We start from the raw sequence: 21,345 nt of genomic DNA, 5'->3' as shown, positions 1-21,345 counted from the left end.
TTGTGTACTCAAACCAGGAGACCCCTCACAGAATGGGAGATCTTTACATGCCATACATCATCAGACAAGAGGCTAATAACCAGAATATATATAAAGAACTTGCAAATCTCAACAACAAGAAAACAAATAACCCCATCCCAAAATGGGGGGAGGACATGGACAGAATATTCACCACAGAAGAGATCCAAAAGGCCAAGAAACACATGAAAAAATGCTCCAAGTCTCTGATTGTCAGAGAAATGCAAATAAGGACAACAATGAGATACCACTTCACTCCTGTGAGAATGTCAGACATCAGAAAAGGGAACAGCAGCAAATGCTGGAGAGATTGTGGAGTCAAAGGAACCTGCACTGCTGGTGGGAATGTCAATTGGTCCAACCTCTGTGGAGAACAGTCTGGAGAACTCTCAGAAGGCTAGAAATGGACCTACCCTATGATCCTGCAATTCCTCTCCTGGGAATATGTCCTAAGGAACCCAACACACCCATCCCAAAAGATCTGTGTACACATATGTTCTTAGCAGCACAATTTGTAATAGCCAAAACCTGGAAGCAACCCAGGTGTCCAACAACAGATGAGTGGCTGAGCAAGTTGTGGTATATATACACAATGGAATACTACATAGCTATAAAAAATGGTGGCTTTACCATTTTCAGCCGATCTGGGATGGACCTTGAAAAATTCATGTTAAGTGAAATAAGTCAGAAACAGAAGGATGAGTATGGGATGATCTTACTCTCAGGCAGAAGTTGAAAAACAAGATCAGAAAAGAAAACACAAATAGAACCTGAACTGGAATTGGCGTATTGCACCAAAGTAAAAGACTGTGGGGTGGGTGGGTGGGTGGGTGGGGAGAATCCAGGTCCAAAAAGGATGGCAGAGGACCTAGTGGGGGTTGTATTGTTATATGGAAAACTGGATAATGTTATGCATGTACAAACTATTGTATTTACTGTTGAATATAAAACATTAATTCCCCAATAAAGAAATTTAAAAAAAAAATACCACTGTGGTACAGGAGATGGCACAGTGGGTAAAGCACTGGACTCTTGAGCATGAGGTCCCGAGTTCAATCCCTGGCAGCACATGTATTTGAGTGATGTCTGGCTCTTTCTCTTCCTTCCTTTCTCATTAATAAATAAAATCTTTTAAAAAATACCATTAAATAAAAAGAGAACCTTTGCCCTTTTAAATTTTGTATATTTCCTTGTTGCCTCTGGGTTTCACTCACACACAATTCCACAGATCCCAATGAACTCTTTCTCTCTCTCTCATCTGTAATAAAATACATTTATTTTTTTATTATATTTACTTACTTTATAGAGCCAACCAGAAATTGAGAGGAAGGGGGAGATAGAGAGGTAGAGATAAAGAGAGACACCTGCAATAGTGCTTCACAGCTCATAAAGCTTTCCCCCTGTAGATGGGGACTGGAGCTCAAACTCGGGTTCTTTCACATTGTAACATGTGCTCTCAACTAGGTGAGCTACCACCCAGCCCCTAAAATACATCTTTAAAAAATCAAATCAAATCAAAGCAGAGGCTGGTAGAGCACACACTTTACCATACTCAAGGGCCTGCATTTGAGCCCGCAGCCGCCAGGTGGGTTCATCATGCAAAGAGGAAGCTGTGTTATCCTCTCTTCGGTCTCTCACCCTCAATTTGGGGAAGAGAGCGAGAGAGAGAGAGAGAGAGAGAGAGAGAGAAAAAATTACATGAGAAAGAAGCCAGAATCATTTATCTAGTGGACATTCAAACACTAATTATGCACCCCTATGTTCACAGCTACATTATTCACAATAGCCAAAGAGTGGAAGCAGCCTAAATGCCCATCAACAGATGACTGGCTAAAGAAGTGATGGGATGGGAGTCGGGCGATAGCGCAGCGGGTTAAGCACAGGTGGCACGAAGGGCAAGAACCGGCGTAAGGGACCCAATTCGAGCCCACGGCTCCCCACCTGCAGGGGGGTCACTTCACAAGTAGTGGAGCAGGTCTGCAGGCGTCTATCTTTCTCTCCCCCCTCTGTCTTCCCCTCCTCTCTCCATTTCTCTCTGTCCTATCCACCAACAACACCAGTAACAACAACAAGAATAACTACAACAATAAAAAACAAGGGCAACAAAAGGAAAAATAAATACTTTTTTAAAAATCTTTAAAAGTTGGGAGTCAGGTGGTAGTGCAGCGGGTTAAGCACAGGTGGCACAAAGCGCAAGGACCGGCTTAAGGATCCCTGTTTGAGCCCCCAGCTCCCCACCTGCAGGGGAGTCAATTCACAAGCAGTGAAGCAGGTCTGCAGGTGTCTCTCTCAATCTCCCCCCTCTATCTTCCCCTCCTCTTTTGATTTCTCTCTGTCCTATCCAACAACGATGGCATTAATAACAACAACAATAATAACTACAACAATAACACAAGGGCAACAATAGAGAATAAATAAATATTTTTTTAAAATTTTAAAGTTATGGGGTATATATTCCATAGACTACTACTCTATAATAATAATTTTAAAAAATGATGCAGTGTCCTTGGGACAAAATGAATGGAACTGGAGGTAAATATTCTCAGTGAAATAAGTAAAGACATGAAAGACAACTACCAGATGATTGCACTCGTGCGGAATCTAGAGACCTGGTTTACATAAACATGCCCCCCAAAAGCCCAAACAAAACAGAAGCAAGCAAACTAAGATTTGTGAGAAGTATGGTGGTGGGGATACGGAGCTTTGGTGGTGGGTGTGGTGTAGAGCTATACATTGTAATATTACAGTCTTGTAACATACTAGTAATAATAGATTTAAAAAATATTAAAAAGAAAAAAGCCAGAATATCATTCTGGTTGCTACATATGGCCAGATCAACTGGGAATCGCAGGCACTCAAGTCGAATGCTCTTGAGTCACCTCCCCAGCCACTTGTTTTTATTTTATTTTATTTTTGAGAGAGATGCAGAGAGAGAAAGACGCAGAGAGAAACACCAGAGCACTGCTCAGCTCTGGCTTATTGTGCAGGAGATAGAACCTAGGACTTCAGAGCCTCAGGCATGAGAGTCTCTTTGCATAACCATTATGCTATCTATCCCCCCCCCCTACTTGTTTTTATTTTTTTAATTAAGCTTTCTATTTAAATTTTTTAAATATGCATTTACTGAGAGAAAGAGGATAGAGTGGTGGTACAGCCAGTAGTGCTCATGTTCCTATGCTTTAGGACCCCAGTTCAACCCCTACGCCCCACCTACAGGAGGGGAACTTCACAAGTGGTGTTGCAGGTATCTCTCTTTCTCCTCTTCCCCCCTGCTCCTCTCTGTCTCTGTCAGATAAAAGAAAGGGGGGGAACACCTGCCAGGAGTGGTATAGTTGTGTAGGTAATGACCCCAGCAATAAACCTGATGACAAAAACGAATGAATAAGTAAAATAAAATAAAAGCAGGAGGAGAGAAAAAGAAAAAGAGAGGAGAAAGAACCCAGAGCACTGCTCTGCCACAAATTGGTGCCAGGGATTGAACCTGCAACCTCTGGGGACTCAGGCATACAAGTTGGTGCTCTGACCCAATACATGATCTCCCGGGTTGCATTGGATCGACCTTCTCGTGGTGCATCCCGTGAGTACTGATGATCCTTCCTAGCCGACTGAATCCACATGGATCCCAGTCACTTTCAAAGCCAGCAACAAGCAGCTCCTGACAGCTTTGCTGTTGACTGGCTACGGAAGAAGGGCAAATGCTAGAAGAAGAAGAAGAACATGATCTCCCCATTCTTGAACTGTTTTAAATGACAGAGGACACCTCCAGGGTTACAAACTCAGGTGAATCCTCTGATAATACCTCAACATGATTGGGGCCAGGTGGCGGTGCAGCTGCTTGAGCGCACAGGTTACAATGCGCAAGGACCCAGGTTCAAGCCCCCAATCCCCACCGGCAGGGGGAAAGCTTTGCAAGCGGTGAAGCAGTGCTGCAGTTGTCTCTCCCTTTCCTTCTTTTCCTATTTATCTCCCCCAATTTCTGGCTGTCTCTATCCAAGTAAAAATTAAAAATAAATAAAAACATAAGCACCCAACTATTCTTTTCCTAGGAATTTCTTTTTCTTTTTCTTTCTTTTTTTTTTTAACCTGAGCACTGCTCAGCTCTGGCTTATGGTGGTGCAGGGGATTGAACCTGAGACTTCGAAGCCTCAGGCATGACAGTCTGTTTGCATAACCATTATGCTATCTACCCCTGCCCTTCCTAGGCCTTTCTAGAAACACCTTATCAGGTTTACTGTCTATACTGACCACCAAAAGTAGGTTTTACAGTCCCACTTTCTTGTGCACAACCCAGGTTCAAGCCTGGCCCCCAAGGCATTGAAGAAAAGTTGGTCTCTTTATGGTATCGTTCACTCTCTCTCTGCCTTCTCTCTCTATCTAAAAAAGAAAAAGAAAAAAGAAAAGAGGGAGTCAGGCGGTAGCGCAGTGGGTTAAGCGCAGGTGGCGCAAAGTGCAAGGACCGACATAAGGATCCGGGTTCGAGGCCCTGGCTCCCCACCTGCAGGGGAGTCGCTTCCCAGGCGGTGAAGCAGGTCTGCAGGTGTCTGTCTTTCTCTCTCCCCCTCTCTGTCTTCCCCTCCTCTCTCCATTTCTCTCTGTCCTACCTAACAACAACGATATCAATAACTACAACAATAAAACAACAAGGGCAACAAAAGGGAATAAACAAATAAATATTTTTTTAAAAAGAGGGAGTCGGTCGGTAGCGCAGTGGGTTAAGCGCATGTGGCGCAAAGCGCAGGGACCGTGTTAAGGATCCTGGTTCCAGCCCCCAGCTCCCCACCTGCAGGGGAGTCGCTTCACAGGCGGTGAAGCAGATCTGCAGGTGTCTATCTTTCTCTCCCCCTCTCTGTCTTCCCCTCCTCTCTCCATTTCTCTCTGTCCTATCCAACAACGACAACATCAATAACAATAATAAATACAGCAACAATAAAACAAGAGCAACAAAAAGGGAAAAAGAAAGAAAGAAAGAAAGAAAGAGAGAGAGAGAGAGAGAGAGAGAGAAAGAAAGGAAGAAAGGAAAAGAAAAATTTCATTTCCTAATGCCCGAACCACACTAACATGCCTTATGGGACTCTGCTAAGAAGTGGGAAGTGGCAGCCTGGGAGGCTTTGTAGCAGTAGGCAAACCAATGAGCTTACATGCGTGAGACCCCCCTCGTCCAATTCCCAACATTTCACACGTCAAATTGATACCCTGGTTCTCCCTTTTCTTCTATTTTCTACCAGAGCACTGCTCAGCTCTGGCTTATAGTGGTACAGGTGATTGAACCCGGAACCTGGGAGCCTCAATCATGAAAGTATCTTTGCTTAACCATTATGCTATCTCCCCCATCCTGGTTCTCTCTTTCTGTGTCTCATCAATATATAAAAACTTTAAATTTAATTTGTTATTTTTAAGTAAGCTTTAAAAATGTTTATTTATTTTGAATAGAGACAGAAAGAAATTGAGAGGGAAGAGGAAGATAAATAGAAAAAGAGAGACACAGCATTGTTTCACTGCTCATGAAACTTCCCCCTTGCAAGTGAGGACTAGTGGCTTGAACTTGGGTCCTTTGTAATGTGTGTACTCAACCAGTTATGTCACCACTTTATCTAAGTTTATTTTTTTAATAAAATTTATTTCAAAATTTATTTATTTTCCTTTTGTTGCCCTTGTTTTTGTTGTTATAGTTATTGTTGTTGTTGTTGATTGGATAGGACAGAGAGAAATGGAAAGAGGAAGGGAAGACAGAGAGGGGGAGAGAAAGACAGACACCTGTAGACCTGCTTCACCACCTATGAAGCGACTCCCCTGTAGGTGGGGAGCCAGGGGCTCGAACCAGGATCCTTAGGCCAGGTTCTTGCGCTTCACACTATGTGTGCTTAACCCGCTGCACTACCACCTGACTCCCCAAATAAAATTTATTTATCTTGAGTGGGAGGTGGGGGTAGGTAGCATAATGGTTATGCAAAGTGACTCATGACTGAGGCTCCAAAGTCCCAGGTTCAATTCCCTACACCACCATAAGGCAGAGCTGAGCAGTGCTCTGGTAATAAATAAATAAATAAATAAATAAATAAATAAATAAAATTGTGTGGGGGTAGATAACATAGTGGCTATGCAAAGAGACTCTCATGTCTGAGACTTCTATGCCCACTCACCACTTTAAGCTTTAAAAGCTGAGCAGTGCTCTGGGGGGGGGTGGTGGAAATATTTATTTATTTATTTATTTTGTTCTCCTTAATTATTGGATAGAGATGACCAGAAATAGAGAGGGGAGGGAAAGGAAGAGTGTCAGAGAGACACCTACAGACCTGCTCCATCATTCATGAAGCTTTTCCCATGCAGGTGGGGACTGGGGACTTGAACCCGGGTCCTTGCACACTACAATGTGTGCCCTTTACCAGGTGCACCACCACCCAGCCCCAGGAAAAAGTCTTTATCTTTACATTTTTATTTTATTTTAATATTTATTTTTATTAAGGAGAAAGGAGGAGTGAGAGGAAACCAGAGCATCAGGCTGGCACTTGCAATGCCTCCAGGAGCAGTGGATTTGTAGTGCAGGTACTGAGCCCTAGTGATAACCCTGGAGGCAAAAATAAAAAAATAACAAATAAAGGGCTGGGCTGTGGTGCATCTTGTTGAGTGTACACATTACCATGCACAAGGACCTGAGTTTGAGCCCCCAGTTCCCACCTGCAGGGGAAGCTTCTTGAGCAGTGAGGCTAGTATTGCAGGTGTCTCTCTGTTTCTCTCCTCTATCTCCTCCTCTCCTCTCAATTTCTCTCTATCCTATCAAATAAAGAAAAAATGGGGGGCCAGGTGGTGGCGCACCTGGTTAAGTGCACGCATCACAGTGCACAAGGACCCAGGTTCGAGCCCCCGGTCCCCACCTGCAGGGGGAAAGCTTCATGAGTGGTGAAGCAGAGCTGCAGGTGTCTCTCTGTCTCTGTCTCTCCCTCTCGACCTCCCACTTGCCTCTCAATTTCTCTCCCCCTCTCTGTCTTCCCCTCCTCTCTCCATTTCTCTCTCTATATGTTGGTTATTAAACTCTTATCTGATGTATGACATGTAAAGATCTTCTCCCATTCTGTGAGAATGTGGTTTCTTTTGCTGTGAAGAAGCTTTTTAATTTGATGTAGTCCCATAGGTTTATACTTGCCTCAGTCTTCTTTGTAATTGGATTCGTTTCATTGATCTCCATTTCTCTCTGTCCTATTCAACAACAACATCAATAATAACTACAACAATGAAACAACAAGGGCAACAAAGGGGAATAAGTAAATATATTTTTAAATTTTTTTAAAAAAGATTTGCTCATAGATTATCTCTTTGATGTTTAAAGAAAATAAAAAAAAAAAGAATCAAGTTTATAGATGATCACTATTGAAGAACAGTATCCCGCCCGTAAGATTTAATATTTCAGCCTGTTAATAAATCCACTTAAAGGAGTGGTTCACTTCAGTGGTTCACACAGAGCTAAGACCTGATACAGCTGAAGGTCAGTAGGTTTCCTTTCTGGATAAGATTCAGTGGCACAGGGTACGTAGCACAATGGTTATACGAAGAGACTTTCATGCCTGAGGCTCCAAAGTCATATATATGGCAGTAATAGGACTTTTAAGAGAAAAAAAAAAACTTTTTTTTTGCCCCCAGGCTTATCGCTAGGCCTTCACTATGAATCCACTGCCCCTGGAGGCCATCTTTTTTCCATTGTTGTTGTTGTTGCTATTATTTTTGTTGTTGTCATTGTTGTTGCTGGTAGACAGGACAGAGAGAAATTGAGAAGGGAGAGGAAGACAGAGGGGGAAAAGAAAGACAGACACCTGCAGACCTATTTCACCGTCTGTGAAGCCACCTGTCTGTAGGCAGGGAGCCGGGGCTCAAACTGGGATCTTAACTCCAATCCTTGCACTTCACTTGTGCTTAACCCAGGGCACTACCACTCAGCCCCAGAGAAAAACTTTTAAATGGGGGAGTCGGCTGGTAGCACAGTGGGTTAAGCGCATGTGGCGCAAAGCACAACGACCAGCATAAGGATCCCGGTTTGAGGCCCCGGCTCCCCATCTGCAGGGGAGTCACTTCACAGGCGGTGAAGCAGGTCTGCAGGTGTCTGTCTTTCTCTCCTCCTCTCTGTCTTCCCCTCCACTCTCCATTTCTCTCTGTCCTATCTAAGAATGATGACATTAATAACAACAACAATAAAAAAACAACAAGGGCAACAAAAGGGAAAATAAATAAATATAAAAATAAGAAAAACTTTTAAATGGAACCTGGGTCAGAGAGATAGCTCACCAGGTAGGACACATGCCTTGCCATGCATGTGGCTTAGGTTCAAGTCCCAAACTACATGTCAAGTCCTTTGGTACTGGAGGGAGGAAGTGCTAATGGATGCTGTGATGTCTCTCCCTTTCTCTATGTGAATGAAAACCTAACGACCCTCTCCCCAGCCCCCGGCAGAGAAATCTCATGTTAGGGAGGCCACAAAAAGAAAAGGGGAAAAAAGGTGGGAGCTCTCAATATTCCTGCTAAAGATAACAGATCCTCTTGAGGCTGAGGCCCAGGTATGACAGGACAGAGGGATAATAACGGAGTAGTTAGCAGCAAGCACTGTGGTATTTGAGTCATGACCAATGAAGCCTGTAGTATCTCCAGCCACTCTGGCCTTCACCATTCTGGCGTCTGGAGAGGAAAGTGTCTGTCACAGAGACACTGGGAGGTGCCCAGGGAGCAACCAGGAGCACAGAGAGCAGAGATTAGACAGGCAGTCACTGCCTCTCCCCAGTTTCGTAGCCACTTGAGAAGGTTAAGGGAGAAAAACTCATCCGGAACTAAGGAGGCCCAGAGGTCTGCTTACCACCACCACCACCCCCAGCCAACACCCACTGCCGCTGGAGCTCAGCAAAGGCTGCAGTTGTAGCCACCAGGCCTGGGCCTCAGCCCAGTGTGTGTGCCCAGAGGAAGGGTGGGGAGGGGAGGTGTTGGCCTTGCTCACAAAATCCCTTCGGAATCTCTCAAGGTTGTGGTTTGGGGCTTAAGAGTTTGCCACAGAGTGTGTCTGACCATAGAATTGTGGGGGGGGGGGAGCCCGAGGGGGAGCCCGAGGGAGGACGGAACTGGGGCAAAGCTACATGATTCTTGCTGCAGCTCTACCTGAGCTGCTCCTCCTTGTCCAGAATGTGAACCCCCACTCCAGATTGCCCTACTAGCCTCCCCTCTCATGGCTTACTTCCCTTCAGCTGCGACCCTTCTCTTCCCCATGCCCCTGTGCACACTCGAGACTCTTTGCCTGAAGCAAAGGAGAGTCTCGGGCCTGGTGGTGGCGCATCTGGTTAAGAACACACAGTACAGTGTGCAAGGACCCGGGTTCAAGCCCCTGGTCCACACCTGCAGTGGAGAAGCTTCACAAACAGTGAAGCAGGGGCTGCAGGTGTGTCTCTGTCTCTCTCCCTCTGAATATCCTCCCATTCCTCTTCTGCTTTTTTCTTTCTCTCTCTTTCTTTCCTTCTTTCTTTCTTTCTTTCTTCCTTTCTTTCTTTCTTTCTTTCTTTGATAGAGACAGCCAGAAATTGAGATGAAGGGGGAGACAGAGAGAGGAGACAGTACCTGCAGCACTGCTTCACCACTTGTGAAGCCTTCCCTCTGCAGGTGGAGACCAGGGGCTCGAACCCAGGTCCTTGCACACTATAAAATGTGCGCTCAACCAGGTGCGCCACCACCCGGCCCCTCAACTTGTGTTTCTTTTTTTTTATATATTTATTCCCTTTTGTTGCCCTTGTTGTCTTCCTGTTGTAGTTTCTGTTGTTGTTATTGATGTCATCGTTGTTGGATAGGACAGAGAGAAATGGAGAGAGGAGGGGAGGAAACAGAGAAGGGAAGAGAAAGAGAGACACCTGCAGACCTGCTTCACCACCTGTGAAGCGACTCCCCTGCAGGTGGAGAGCCGGGGGCTCCAACAGGGATCCTTACACAGGTCCTTGCGCTTCGTGCCATGTGCGCTTAGGCCGCTGCGCTACCGCCCGACTCACTCAACTTCTGTTTCTATCCAGTAATAAATAAATAAAAACAGGAGGCCAGGTGATGGCGCACCTGGTTGAGCGCACATGTTACAATGTGTAAGGACCCAGTTTTGAGCCCCTGTCTCCATCTGCAGGGGGAAGCTTCTCAATTGGTGAGACAGTGCTACGGGTGTCTGTCTTTCTCTTTCCCTCTCTATCTCCCCCTCCCCTCTCCATCTCTCTCTGTCTCTATCTAACTGGGTGGGCCACTGCCCAGCCCTTTAAATTTTATTTCTGACAGAGACAGACCAGTCCTCTACTCTGGCACTTGTGGTGTCAGGTATTAAACCCAGGGCCGCTGAGTCAGTCACCGCCCCAGAAGCTACGGTTTTCTCTTTTTAAGAATATTTATTTTCTGGGGTCAGGCAGTGGTACACATGGTTGAGTGTACACATTGCTAAGCACAAGGACCTGGGTTCAAGCCCCTGGTGCCCACCTGCGGGAGGACAGCTTCATGAGTGGTAAAGCAGGGCTGCAGGTGTCTCTCTGTTTCTTTTCTTCTCTCTATCTCCCCTCCCCCTCTCAATTTCTCTGTCTCTCCCCAATAATAAACTTTTTTTTTTAAACCAGAGCACTGCTTAGCTCTGGTTTTTGGTGATACAGGGAACTGAACCTGGGACTTTGGAGCCTTGAGCACAAGAGTCTTTTTGCTTAACCATTATGCTATTTACCCCTGCCCAGTAAACAATTTTTTAAAAAAGAATATTTATTTTCTTCTTTAAAAAGTATTTCTTCGGGAGTCGGGCTGTAGCGCAGCGGGTTAAGCGCAGGTGGCGCAAAGCACAAGGACCGGCATAAGGATCCCGGTTCGAACCCTAGCTCCCCACCTGCAGGAGAGTCACTTCACAGGTGGTGAAGCAGGTCTGCAGGTGTCTATCTTTCTCTCCTCCTCTCTGTCTTCCCTTCCTCTCTCCATTTCTCTCTGTCCTGTCCAACAACGACAACAACAATAACAACTACAACAATAAAACAACAAGGGCAACAAAAGGGAATAAATAAATAAAATAAATATTTTTTTAAAAAGTATTTCTTCTGGGACTGGGTGGTAACACAGCAGGTTAAGCACACATGTTGCAAAGCACACGGACTGGCATAGGAATCCCAGTTCGAGCCTCCGACTCCCTACCTGCAGGGGGGTCACTTCACAAGCAGTGAAGCAGGTCTGCAGATGTCTATCTTTCTCTCTCCCTATTTCCCTTACTCTCTCAATTTCTCTCTGTCCTATCCAATAAAAATGGGGGGAAAATGGTCTCCAGGAGCAGTGGATTTGTAGTGTAGGCACTGAGCCTCAGCGATAACCCTGGAGGCAAAAAAAAAAAGAGAGAGAGAGAAAATATTTCTTCTTTATATTTCATATGAGATCAAAAGTTTCACATGAGAGATACTAGCCAGAGTGCCATTCTAGTGGACATGGTGCCAGGGATCAAACTGGGAGCAACAGGTAAAACAGGCCTATGTTTTACCACCTCAACTAGTTCCCCAGTTGCAATAACATCTGATTTCACTGGCTTACAGAAGCGGGGAAAAAAAGAGAGACCAGAAAGGTAAGTCAACAGTAGAGTGCAGGGAGTCGGGTGATAGCACAGTGGGGTAAACACATATGGCGCAAAGCACAAGGACCAGTGTAAGAATCCCAGTTGGAGCCCCCGGCTCCCCACCTGCAGGGGAGTCGCTTCACAGGCGGTGAAGCAGGTCTGCAGGTGTCTATCTTTCTCTCCCCCTCTCTCTCTGTCTTCCCCTCCTCTCTCCATTTCTCTCTGTCCTATCCAACAACAATGACATCAATGACGATAATAACTACAACAAGAAAACAAGGGCAACAAAAGGGAATGAATAAATAAATATTAAAAAAAAACTAAAAAATAGTAGCGTGCAGGCTACACATGTATATATGTCTGCAGTTCTGGGTTCTGCCTCGTGCAAATAAAAAAAAAAAATGAAAGGAAGAAAAAAAGGAGAAAAATGAAAAAAAAAACAAGAAAAAGAGGAAGATGAAGGTCCACCTCGAACCTGAGTCCATGTGCTCATCCAAGCGCACCAACACCTGGCCCCTTGAGTCTGGGTTCTATATTGAGACACATTCAGAACTAAAAGCCCAAAACAAAAGTAACCCCCTGGTTCAGGGTAGGGATCAACAGAATGCAGTACGGACTTCCCTGTCTTCCAGTTCTCCTCCCACCTCCACGGGTTATTATTACTCTGCTTGGTCAAAGGATGTGACCCACCCAGAAACCTGGGGGCTTTGGAAGATGCTGGGTCAGGTATAGGACCAAATCCAGTCCTGTTTCATCATTTAAGTGTGTTGGACACCGCCATGTCCATTGGTTTATTTGTGGTATATGAATGGCTACTTTGGGTCTACAGTAACAGAGCTGAGTACCGATGGCAGAGTAGAATAGCTGGAACAAAGGCCATGGGAGCTAAATATTGTTGCTAGTAAGGCCTCTACAGGAAAAAAGAGAAGCCAACCCTTGTTCTAGGGCAGTGATCAACATGAAATCTGGGTCTATGTTTGAGTGTCTGGCGCCTCACACCCATAAGTCTCCCATGGCAACTAACTAAATGGTGTGTCTGGACAGTATTTCACAGACTCAAGCCACTGAGGGCAGCTCACTCTCGGGGAAAAGAAGTCCACAGTCTGGGATCCCAAGTGAGGGCGTAAAATGCACCATCAGCATCCACCGTTCCAGTAACTTAATTTATTTTAGTTCCAAACAGCAACCAAGAACGAGTCTCAGTACAATAAATTATCCGTTCCCATCCCTCTTGCTGAAGAAAGACAAAGAGACAGAGAGTCTTGGGTGAAACTCTTCCTTCCTATGGAGGGTGTGTCCTTTGACCTCTAGACAGACACAGGCGGAGCTAGTTTTCCAAAAGGCCTGGACAGAAGATGTGGGGAAAGCTTTCATTGCACCTCCACCCCCAGCAGCACTCTAGTCCTTTTCCAAGGAAAATTCCTCTGTCACCCTCTCCTCAGCCCCTAGGGGCCTAGGCTATAGCAGAGGAGTGAGATGAGAAACAGCAAGCAAGAACGTAGTCTCTTTCTGTGCACAGGCCTTTGGGCTTCCCCACACCTGCAATCTGGGACTACTCCTTAAAGGAGAGGCGTGGTCAGACAATAGGGATGCCACAGCCAGAAGACTCTACACCAAAGTTAAAGGGATCCCAGGGACAGAGGATGGGAAGCAATACAGTGTACTTTACCTTCATCCCTTCAGGTGTCTAAGGAGCAAAAGCGGGGTGACAGCCTCCCCCACCAGACTCCCCATGTTGGGGGAGGGGGCCGCACCCCACAGCACCCAGCTGATCTCTGCCACCTGCAAAGCTATTTCCAAGTGGGACATTTAGAGGCTCTAGGTGACAAGACTGGCCCCTGAAGACAGAAATTGGAACAAAATTTTGGCTGGAGTTGGGACCCTCCATCTCCCCAGGCCACCGGGAGACCGACCCTCACTTACAGACGTTGACCCACTCTGTGACCTTGCACTCATCACACAACACATAGCAGCACCAGTGGAAGCGGCAGTGACAACGCTCCACGCGTGTCTGCCGGAGCACGTTGTGCCCACGGCCACAGCACAGGCTGCCACAGCTGTCCAGCAGGCGGCTGGTCTTGTTGCAGGCCCGACCCCTTGTGCCCGGAGAGCCAACAGTAGGGTCCCGCTCGCAGAAGTCTGGAGACTTTTCAAAGTAGACCAGCTCTCCCGAGAGGCGCCGGGGTCTCAGGCGGGGTTGGAAGGCTCCGGAGTTGCGGTTATGGGTGTCAATGAAGATGGCCCGGCCCAGCCGCTCCTTCAGTGCTGCCCCCACTGCCCGGAACTCAGGGGCCGCCCTCCAGCAGGTCTTGAACTGGCAGCTGCCAGATGTGCCGTGGCACTTACATTTCCGCTTCAGGTTTTCCGTTACCACCTAGAGCATCAGAGGGGAGAGGTGAAGGGCAGAGCCCAGAGGCACAGGGGAGGGGAATTAGCAAAAGGCACCAGGAGAGAGAACTCAAGGCAAGAATGGCCATGGAACATTGGAGCAGAGAGGGAGGGCCCTGAGAGGCTGACTAAAAGCCCAGCTCCCTCATTCTGTGCTTATAGAGCTAAGACCAGTGACTCATTCATCTCTAATCACTAGCTGATAACAGTAAGATTCAGCTGTAAATGACTAGTGCTAGGCCTCAACTCCAGTTGCCCTGACTCCCCACCCCCAGTCCAGGGCCTTTCCGGGGTGAACACTGCTGAAGCACGGAGTCTGGCCCGCGGCACCTCTAAACCCTGCAGAGAAGGCCGCTGTAATAAGCTGCCAGGTAATGAGCACCTGCCAAGGCCTAGACACTAAGCTGGCTGTGCTGTTTGCTAGCTCGCGCTGAATGGAAGTAAAGGAGGTATCATTAGATTCTCGTTACACAGGCAAAACTGAAGCTGAGTGACTGGCCTGAGGCCACCCAGATGGCGCGTGGCAGTCACCTACCACATCTCATTCCCTCACTCCGCTGTGTCCCCCGAACTCTAGCCAGCCCTCTCAAGGCGGAGGGCCAGGTCATGCACTGCACCCACATACACATACCTGGCGCCCCACTCTGTTGTTGTGGATTCGCATCCGAGCTTGGATGTCCCGAGGACCTTCTCTGGAATCCAAGAAATCTCGAGAGAACTTCTCTCCAAAGTCCATGTCGTGGTTACAGCCCCCCCACTCCCAAGTGTCCTGGGGACCAGGGCTGGGGCCTGAGCCAGGCCCAGGGCTGGGCAGGGAGTGGGGGAAGCTTTTGCCCCGGGACAGTGTCTGCAGCTGCAGCAGCTTGGCCCGCAGCCGATCCTGCTCGCCGCTGCCCTTCCAGCCGCACCCGCAGCTCACCAGCTTGCCCAGGCTGCAGGCCGTGGCCACCGCATGCATGACGCCCGCAGCCAGCATGGAGAAGGAGAAGGCGCTCTCGCGGAAACCTGCAGGCAGACAGAAAGGGTGTGATGGAGGGGCTCAGGTTGACAGTTGGTCGACAGAACGCTGGGAGTGGGAGGCAGAAGGAAAGAAGCAGCCACTCTTTGATGCCAGGTGGTGAGGATTCCTGGCCCTGCCCTGTGCTTGCTGGGTTTGCCAGCCACCTAGTGAGGATGACAAAGGAAAGAGAAAGCACCAAGCTCCCACTTCCTCCTCTATAGAGAGAGAGGGGAGCTCTCTGAGATCCCTGCTCACTCTGTTCTTCTGGGGTTTTCAGGTGTGGATGAAAGAACTAGCCCGGGGAAAGACCCCTGGGGTTGGGACATGACTAAGAGGGAGTCCCAGAAGCCTTTGAAGATGTGCTGCTGAGCTCAACTTCTGAAAGCCTTAGAAATCCCCCAGCCCTGCAGGGAGCTTGGGTGGGGTAGGGGGCCTTGGGGGTTCTTTTTTTCTTTTTTCTTTCCCAGCATCCTTTTAATCCATCTTTTAACCAATATATCCTCAAACACCCCAGCACCCCCAGAACATCTGGAGCACTGGAGCCTTCCTTCCACTTTCCAGTGTCTAGTTTTATATTTGTTCTTCAAAACTGCCCTTTAAGTTTAGCCTAACCTGCTATTACTCTATAAAACTTTGGGAAGGGGAGTCCCTTTAGTGTTTGGGAGGGGGAAGCCCTTTAGAAATGTTGGATTCTTTGGTGTGTGTGTGTGTGTGTGTGTGTGTGTGTGTGTGTGTGTTTGGGGGGGGGGTCACTGAGGCTTAAGGTGATAAGCCTTTTCCCAATCGCAGATAGACAAGCTTCTTTCTCATTTGACTATCATAGCCTCCCCCAGGTTACATGGAGAAAGGGGTCTCTAACTTCCTCTTAGGCAGGGGGTTCCTGGAGCTCTGAGAGGATAAGAGCCAGCACCCCCTTAGGGGCCAGGCCTCTTCCACCCCAGGATGCAGGGCTCCTGGCCCAACCTCCCCATTACCCCCAACCCCAAGCCTCCAGGGGTGAAGCTGTTTGCACACGTCTTGGGAATTCCCCCACAGATGGCAGCTGTCTGTTAACCCTGTAGTCCCCAAGAGACTGCCCCCACGAGATGTTCACTCCTCCCTCCCAGGAGCAAAGGCCAGCTGGCAAGAGATCTCTGAGACCAGGCCCACACTGACCTGTCCCCTGTCCCTCCAGCCCTTCCTCACCTGCTCAGGTGAGAGGCACCTGGGGCCCTGGCAGCACAGAGGAGGGGGCTACTCCTCAGGTTCAAAGCCACCAGGGTCTTTGTTCCCAGCTTTGGCTCCTGGAAACCCCGGCAATTAGGGGAGTAGATTTAACCCTTAAACGGTTGGGGGCGTCACCCACCCCCGCTGAGGCTCTGGGGACACCAGCCTGGACTTGTCCCTAGAAGGGGGGTGACAACTGGGGGTGGGAGAAGCTAATAATGGGGGGGAGCGTTTGAAGCTTTCAGGGCTGGGAGCATCTCTCGCTCACAGGTGCAATCCAGAAAGAGCTGGGCAAAGGCCGGAAAGGGGGGGGGGGCTAGGGAAGCGGAGCAGAGACCCAGCTGCCTTGCCCGCAGCGCGCAGGTGGAAGGCAAACGCTAAGGGGCCCGACCCAGCGCAGTTCAGCGGCTCCCGGCCGGGGAAATTCCCAGAGAGGCCCCTCCCCATTGCTGAACTGCTGCTCGCCCCGGGCCCCCCACGCCCACGCCGGGCTCACCCCGCTTGAGGATGGCACTGTGGTGCGGCAGGCGGCCGCCGCCCTCCAGGGCCGAGCAGTTCCAGCGCTGGTCGTGTAACTGGTGCTGACACTCGTGCACCGCGATCTGCAGGCCCTGCAGTGCCGAGGCCGTCACGTCGGGGCTGCGCAGACACAGGCCCAGCTGCCGCTTGCTCAGGCCTGACAGCGTCAAGCACACGGTGTTGGCGGTCAGCGGAGGCTCGCCAGGCAGCTTCAGGCCCAGAATCTCATTACTGAGAGTCCTGGGGAGGGAGAAGGCATTGGGGGTATGTGTGTGTGGGGGGGGGGGGGGTGGTCCCAGCCTGGCATACCCTTCAGCCTCCCCCACCCTGCACCAGCAGGCTCTCCTCCCCAGGGCTGGTCTCTCTCTCAAGCTGGGTGAGGACGGCCTGGGAGGGCTGCTCACCGACTGCACAGTGCCAGGAACAGGAGACCCGCGAGACCCGAGGGCGGAGGCCGAGGCCTGGGCTCCTCCAGCTTAGGCATGTCCAAGCCCAGGCCCCAGGGCCCCGGTGGGCAGATGGATCAGGGCCTGCAGGACAGGGAGGCTTAAGGAGACTGAAGAGGGACTTGTCTCAGTCACTCAGTCACCAGTGCCACCCACTAGCCTTTCTTCAATGCCCCTCCTCAATAAAAAAACCTGTAAGAACAGCCCCTAGGTTCCCAGAGCCCCAGAGCACTGCAGGGGGAGTACAGGCCTGGTAGCTGGGGTCATGCCAGTGTCCCTGGAGCCAGATACAGTGCCCAGCACACAAACATCCATGGGCAAATTCAGACAGACAGACAGACTCACAGACACCACTCCCTGGGCAAGGTCTCATCCAACATAGATTCATGCCCTCACAAAGCTAGGAAGGGAGATGCTGGGAGGGGGTTCATCACCTAGACTGGCAGGGCAGGGACAAAGGGGGACTATGGGGATGTCACCCCCAAGTACAACCAGGTTGGCAGCCCCCAGGAGGAGAGAGGAGGGGACCATCCTCAGAGGACAGACAGGGGCTGCCACTCGGTGAAGTCAAGACTTGGAGGAGGCCAGGCTGCATCCAGAATGGGACCTCGGGGTGCTGAGTTGCCCTCCATTCCCTCCGCCCATCCTGACAACAGGGCCCTCTCCCTCACATCGCCTCATCTGGTGCCTGAGGGCCTCCTCCCCTCTGCCCATCCAGATCTGGGGCTCACCTTGGTTTGCCCCTGCCCTATCTCTAGCAGTGTCTCTGGTCCTCTCAGCGTGTCTGTGCCCCTGTAGGAGGCTAGTGTCTGTCCATCTCCCTACCTCTGTACCCCAGCCTCCCTCCCTCCTGGCTTTCGCATTCCCCATTACCTCCAGCTGTTCCAGCTCAGGGTGCGACACCAGTGGGGAGAGTGCCCAGGCTGGGCTGGGCTGCTCAACCCGCGGGGAGACTGTCAGGTTCTGCCCCCTCGGTAGAGCCACATTCTTCCAGGGCAGGGCCACTCCTCTCTGCAGCTTCCCCGGCAGCCGCTGGGAGGAAGGGAGGGAGAGAGGGAGGGAGTGCCGGAGAACACGAATGAGCGAGCGGGTGAGCAGAGAGCTAGGGGCTCTGGCTCTCTCTCAGAGCTCACAGGCTGCTCAGTCTCGGCTGACAGAGTTGCGGCCCCTCCCAGAGCCCCGGGCATCCACACCCCACTCCTCACTCACCCCCCCCCCGCCTTGACCCGGGGAGCACAGCTGCTCCCCCTCCTCCCAACGTGTACACACACACACACACACACACACACACACACACACACCCTCTCCCCCGACGCCTGGGCTCAGCTTAGCCCTGCAGAAGGGGAAGGTAGCAGGAGCCCCTCTCACCTGCCCCAGGTCTGGCCAAGGCTGCACTGAGCCCAACTGGGGAGCCAGGAGCCAGTCCCAGGGAGCAAGTCTCTCATCGTCTTTGTCTCCTTTGCCTCAGTCTCCCCCGCAGAGCAGAGCGGCTGGAGGGCACGGTTGACGGGGTAAAGGCACAACGGGGAAAGGACTCTGGGTGACTGCAGAGCCTCCTGCGAGAGAGGAGTGTGTGGACGGCACTGGAGTGGAGCCGCAGAAGCAGCTCTCCTCTGGGTGGCTTGGCTTCCGCCCACCTCTGCGCCCTGTGCCTGCCCCTTGGGAGGGGTCAGTGCCAGCCTCGGAGCCTGGCCCAAGAGAGCAGAGGCCTGCGTAGCCCCTGGAGATCTCCTGCCCTCCTGCCCTTTCACGTCCCTTGGCCACCAAGGCACCACTGCCCCCAGAAAGCTGCTGTCCTGCAGTCCCAACTCTCACCCTGGGTGCCCCCCTTCTGCTCCAGGCTCACAGACCAGCTTCAAAAGAGACAAGAAGAGCCTCAGGATCCCAAACAAAGCCCAGCCCAACTTGGAGGTGGGGGTTGATCTTGGGGTACACAGACCAAGGCAGGCTCACTTAGGGAGCTCCAGCAGCAGCGAAGGGGTTAGGCACCACCACGCTCCTGCCTGACTCACCCGCCCAGTTCTAACCACTGTGGGCTATTTTTGCCAGAAAGGGCCCCCAGGCTTCCCAGCCGCCCCCCCCCCGCCCCTGCCAGACCACAGCCCAAAGCATGGCTGGCCCTGAGCACCCAAGACTGGCACGTTGACTCAGAGACACCCCACACAGCAGAGCCACGGGGCTGAAACCCACAGCCACAGTCGCCTCTTCCTTGGTGGCGGCCCTGCAGCTCAACTGCACAGCCAGATATAACTCTGTGGCGCCCTAGGTCCTGCCCAGGCTGCAGGGGGCACTGCTAGCTAAGGGGCAGAGCAGTTGAGATCAGCGACCGTCACTGGGATTTTATCAGTCACCTTTAAGTGTCAGGTCATGAACAATCTGGAGGACAAGTGCCACCAAAGCTTTTAAGAGTAACCAAAAGTGACCACAGAAGGAAGCTTGCTTTTGTCTGCTTTTTGGACTTCAGGGGTTGCAAGATGAAGTCCCACACTCCTGTTCCTCCATCTTATGAAGAGGGCCCAGGACCACTGTATGTGACTTCTGAGACCACCAGAATCTGCAAGACCTCACTTACTAGCTTTGGTCCTTAAGCCTGGATTCAGTGTCTCCACGAATGTGAAAGGACAATGGTCCTTTGAGCCTAAGGCTCTTACCCAGGTCCCTCAAAGAGGGGGGAGAGGTTTGATATGCCCCCTCCTCCCACGGGGGACTTTTGGACAGGCATCTCCTCAAGTGGCTCCCTCTGACTCCAGTCAGGCGTAGTACAGGCAGGTGCCACCACGGCAGAGCCAGGGTCAGCGGGAACTGCCGGCACCACGGAGGCCGATTTCCAATGGCCTCAGGACTCCTAGGTCCCCAGGGCCCCTGCTGCTGGTTCTTCTCCCTGCACAAGCCCCGCTGTGAGGCAGGAGGCCACAGGCAGGCTGACTGGGTGGCCTCAGCTGGCCCGCAGTGCCCTCTGCCCGACCGCTTGGCCTGAGGACTGACCCGCAAAGCGAGAGGGTGGTGGGGCAGGCGGGGCCTGGCCGGGGCTGTGGGTGCACACCCTTTGCCTAATACCCCAAGCACGCGGCCAGCTCCAGGAACGGGGAGGGGCGGGGACTGGAGAGACCTGGACACGGGCTGGGGCCTTGACTGGAGGGGAAAGAGACTGATCTTGGGGTACACAGATCTTGGGGTACAAGGTGTGGGGATAGGATCTAGCTGGCCCCCCTTTCCCCCGGAGAGAATGATGCGATGCGGTGCGCGGCCTCGCCCTGCTGGGGATGGAGGGCGTAGCAGAGCAATCTAGGAAGAAAGCTGAAGGGCGGGGGTGAAAGAAAAGAGTGGGGGAGGCGGGGTTGGAGATCAGGGGATCGAGCAACCCAGGCGATGGCTAAAGGCGAGCACACTCGCCTCGGGAACCTCCTCCTCCGCTGTGTTTGACTTGGCCCGGGGTCCCGTGTGACTCATCTATTGGTGAGTCGCTGATAGGGGCGGCGAGGCCCAGGGAACCCAAATTATAGGCCCGGGAGGGATGGATGCGCCCGCAGCGATGAGCTCAACTGCGCTGCCCACCCTGACTCTCGGGCCTTCGGCTGCAGCACCACTATCTACCACCCGGGGGCAACAAAGAGTCCAAAGCCTGCCGGCGCCGGAGTCTCAGGGAAACCCCTGGTAGGGCAGTTACCCTACAAGTCTGTGGGATCACCGGAGGCAGAATTGTGTCTTCCCTGCCAGAGGAGGCAGTGTCCCTGCCGGTGCTATAAAGGAAAGCTGGCTTCTCTACTAACAGGCTCCCCGACACGTGTCAGTTCCCTTTTCCCTCCAGCATCTCTCTCTACTTCAGTTCAAGGGGACTGGGAAGTGAGGATGCTTTCTTTCTTTCTTTCTTTCTTTCTTTCTTTCTTTCTTTCTTTCTTTCTTTCTTTCTTTCTTTCTTTCATTGCTTCTTTCTTTCCTAGAGCACTGCTCAGCTCTGGCTTATGGTGGTGTGGGGGATTGAACCTGAGACTTCAAAGCCTCAGGTATGGAAGTCTCTTTGCATAACCATATGCTTTCTACTCCCATCCACTATTGATTTTCTATTTCAAACTTTAAAGATGTTTGTGGTAGGTGCTGGGCAGTGGCACAGGCAGTAAAGCTCTAATGTTACCATGCTCAAAGACCCAAGTTCAAGCCCCCAGTCCCCCACCTGCAGGGGAAAGCTTCATAAGAGT

General features: G+C 50.7%; 1 protein-coding gene across 1 annotated transcript; it reads right to left on the bottom strand.

The window, feature by feature from the left end:
- Window positions 1-12,734: 12,734 nt before the first annotated feature.
- On the bottom strand, window positions 12,735-18,679 carry WNT10B (Wnt family member 10B). The gene is made up of 6 exons (XM_007528518.2): window positions 18,518-18,679; window positions 18,023-18,181; window positions 17,108-17,233; window positions 16,681-16,943; window positions 14,610-14,983; window positions 12,735-13,964 (listed from the first exon to the last, which is right to left on the bottom strand). The coding sequence occupies exons 3-6, from the start codon at window positions 17,185-17,187 to the stop codon at window positions 13,506-13,508; spliced, it is 1,176 nt and encodes a 391-aa protein (XP_007528580.1). The 5' UTR covers window positions 17,188-17,233; window positions 18,023-18,181; window positions 18,518-18,679; the 3' UTR covers window positions 12,735-13,505.
- Window positions 18,680-21,345: the final 2,666 nt, after the last annotated feature.

This window comes from Erinaceus europaeus, chromosome 7, assembly GCF_950295315.1.
Source record: "Erinaceus europaeus chromosome 7, mEriEur2.1, whole genome shotgun sequence".
Lineage (NCBI taxonomy): Eukaryota > Metazoa > Chordata > Mammalia > Eulipotyphla > Erinaceidae > Erinaceus > Erinaceus europaeus.
This window is presented reverse-complemented; position numbering and strand designations above follow the sequence as displayed.

Coding starts and splice junctions, on each gene's coding strand:
- WNT10B (XM_007528518.2), bottom strand. CDS start 17,187: ATGCCTAAGCTGGAGGAGCCCAGGCCTCGGCCTCCGCCCTCGGGTCTC. Junction 16,944..17,107: donor TTCCTGGCACTGTGCAGTCG/GTGAGCAGCCCT, acceptor CTCCCTCCCCAG/GACTCTCAGTAATGAGATTC. Junction 13,965..14,609: donor ACAACAGAGTGGGGCGCCAG/GTATGTGTATGT, acceptor CTGATGCTCTAG/GTGGTAACGGAAAACCTGAA.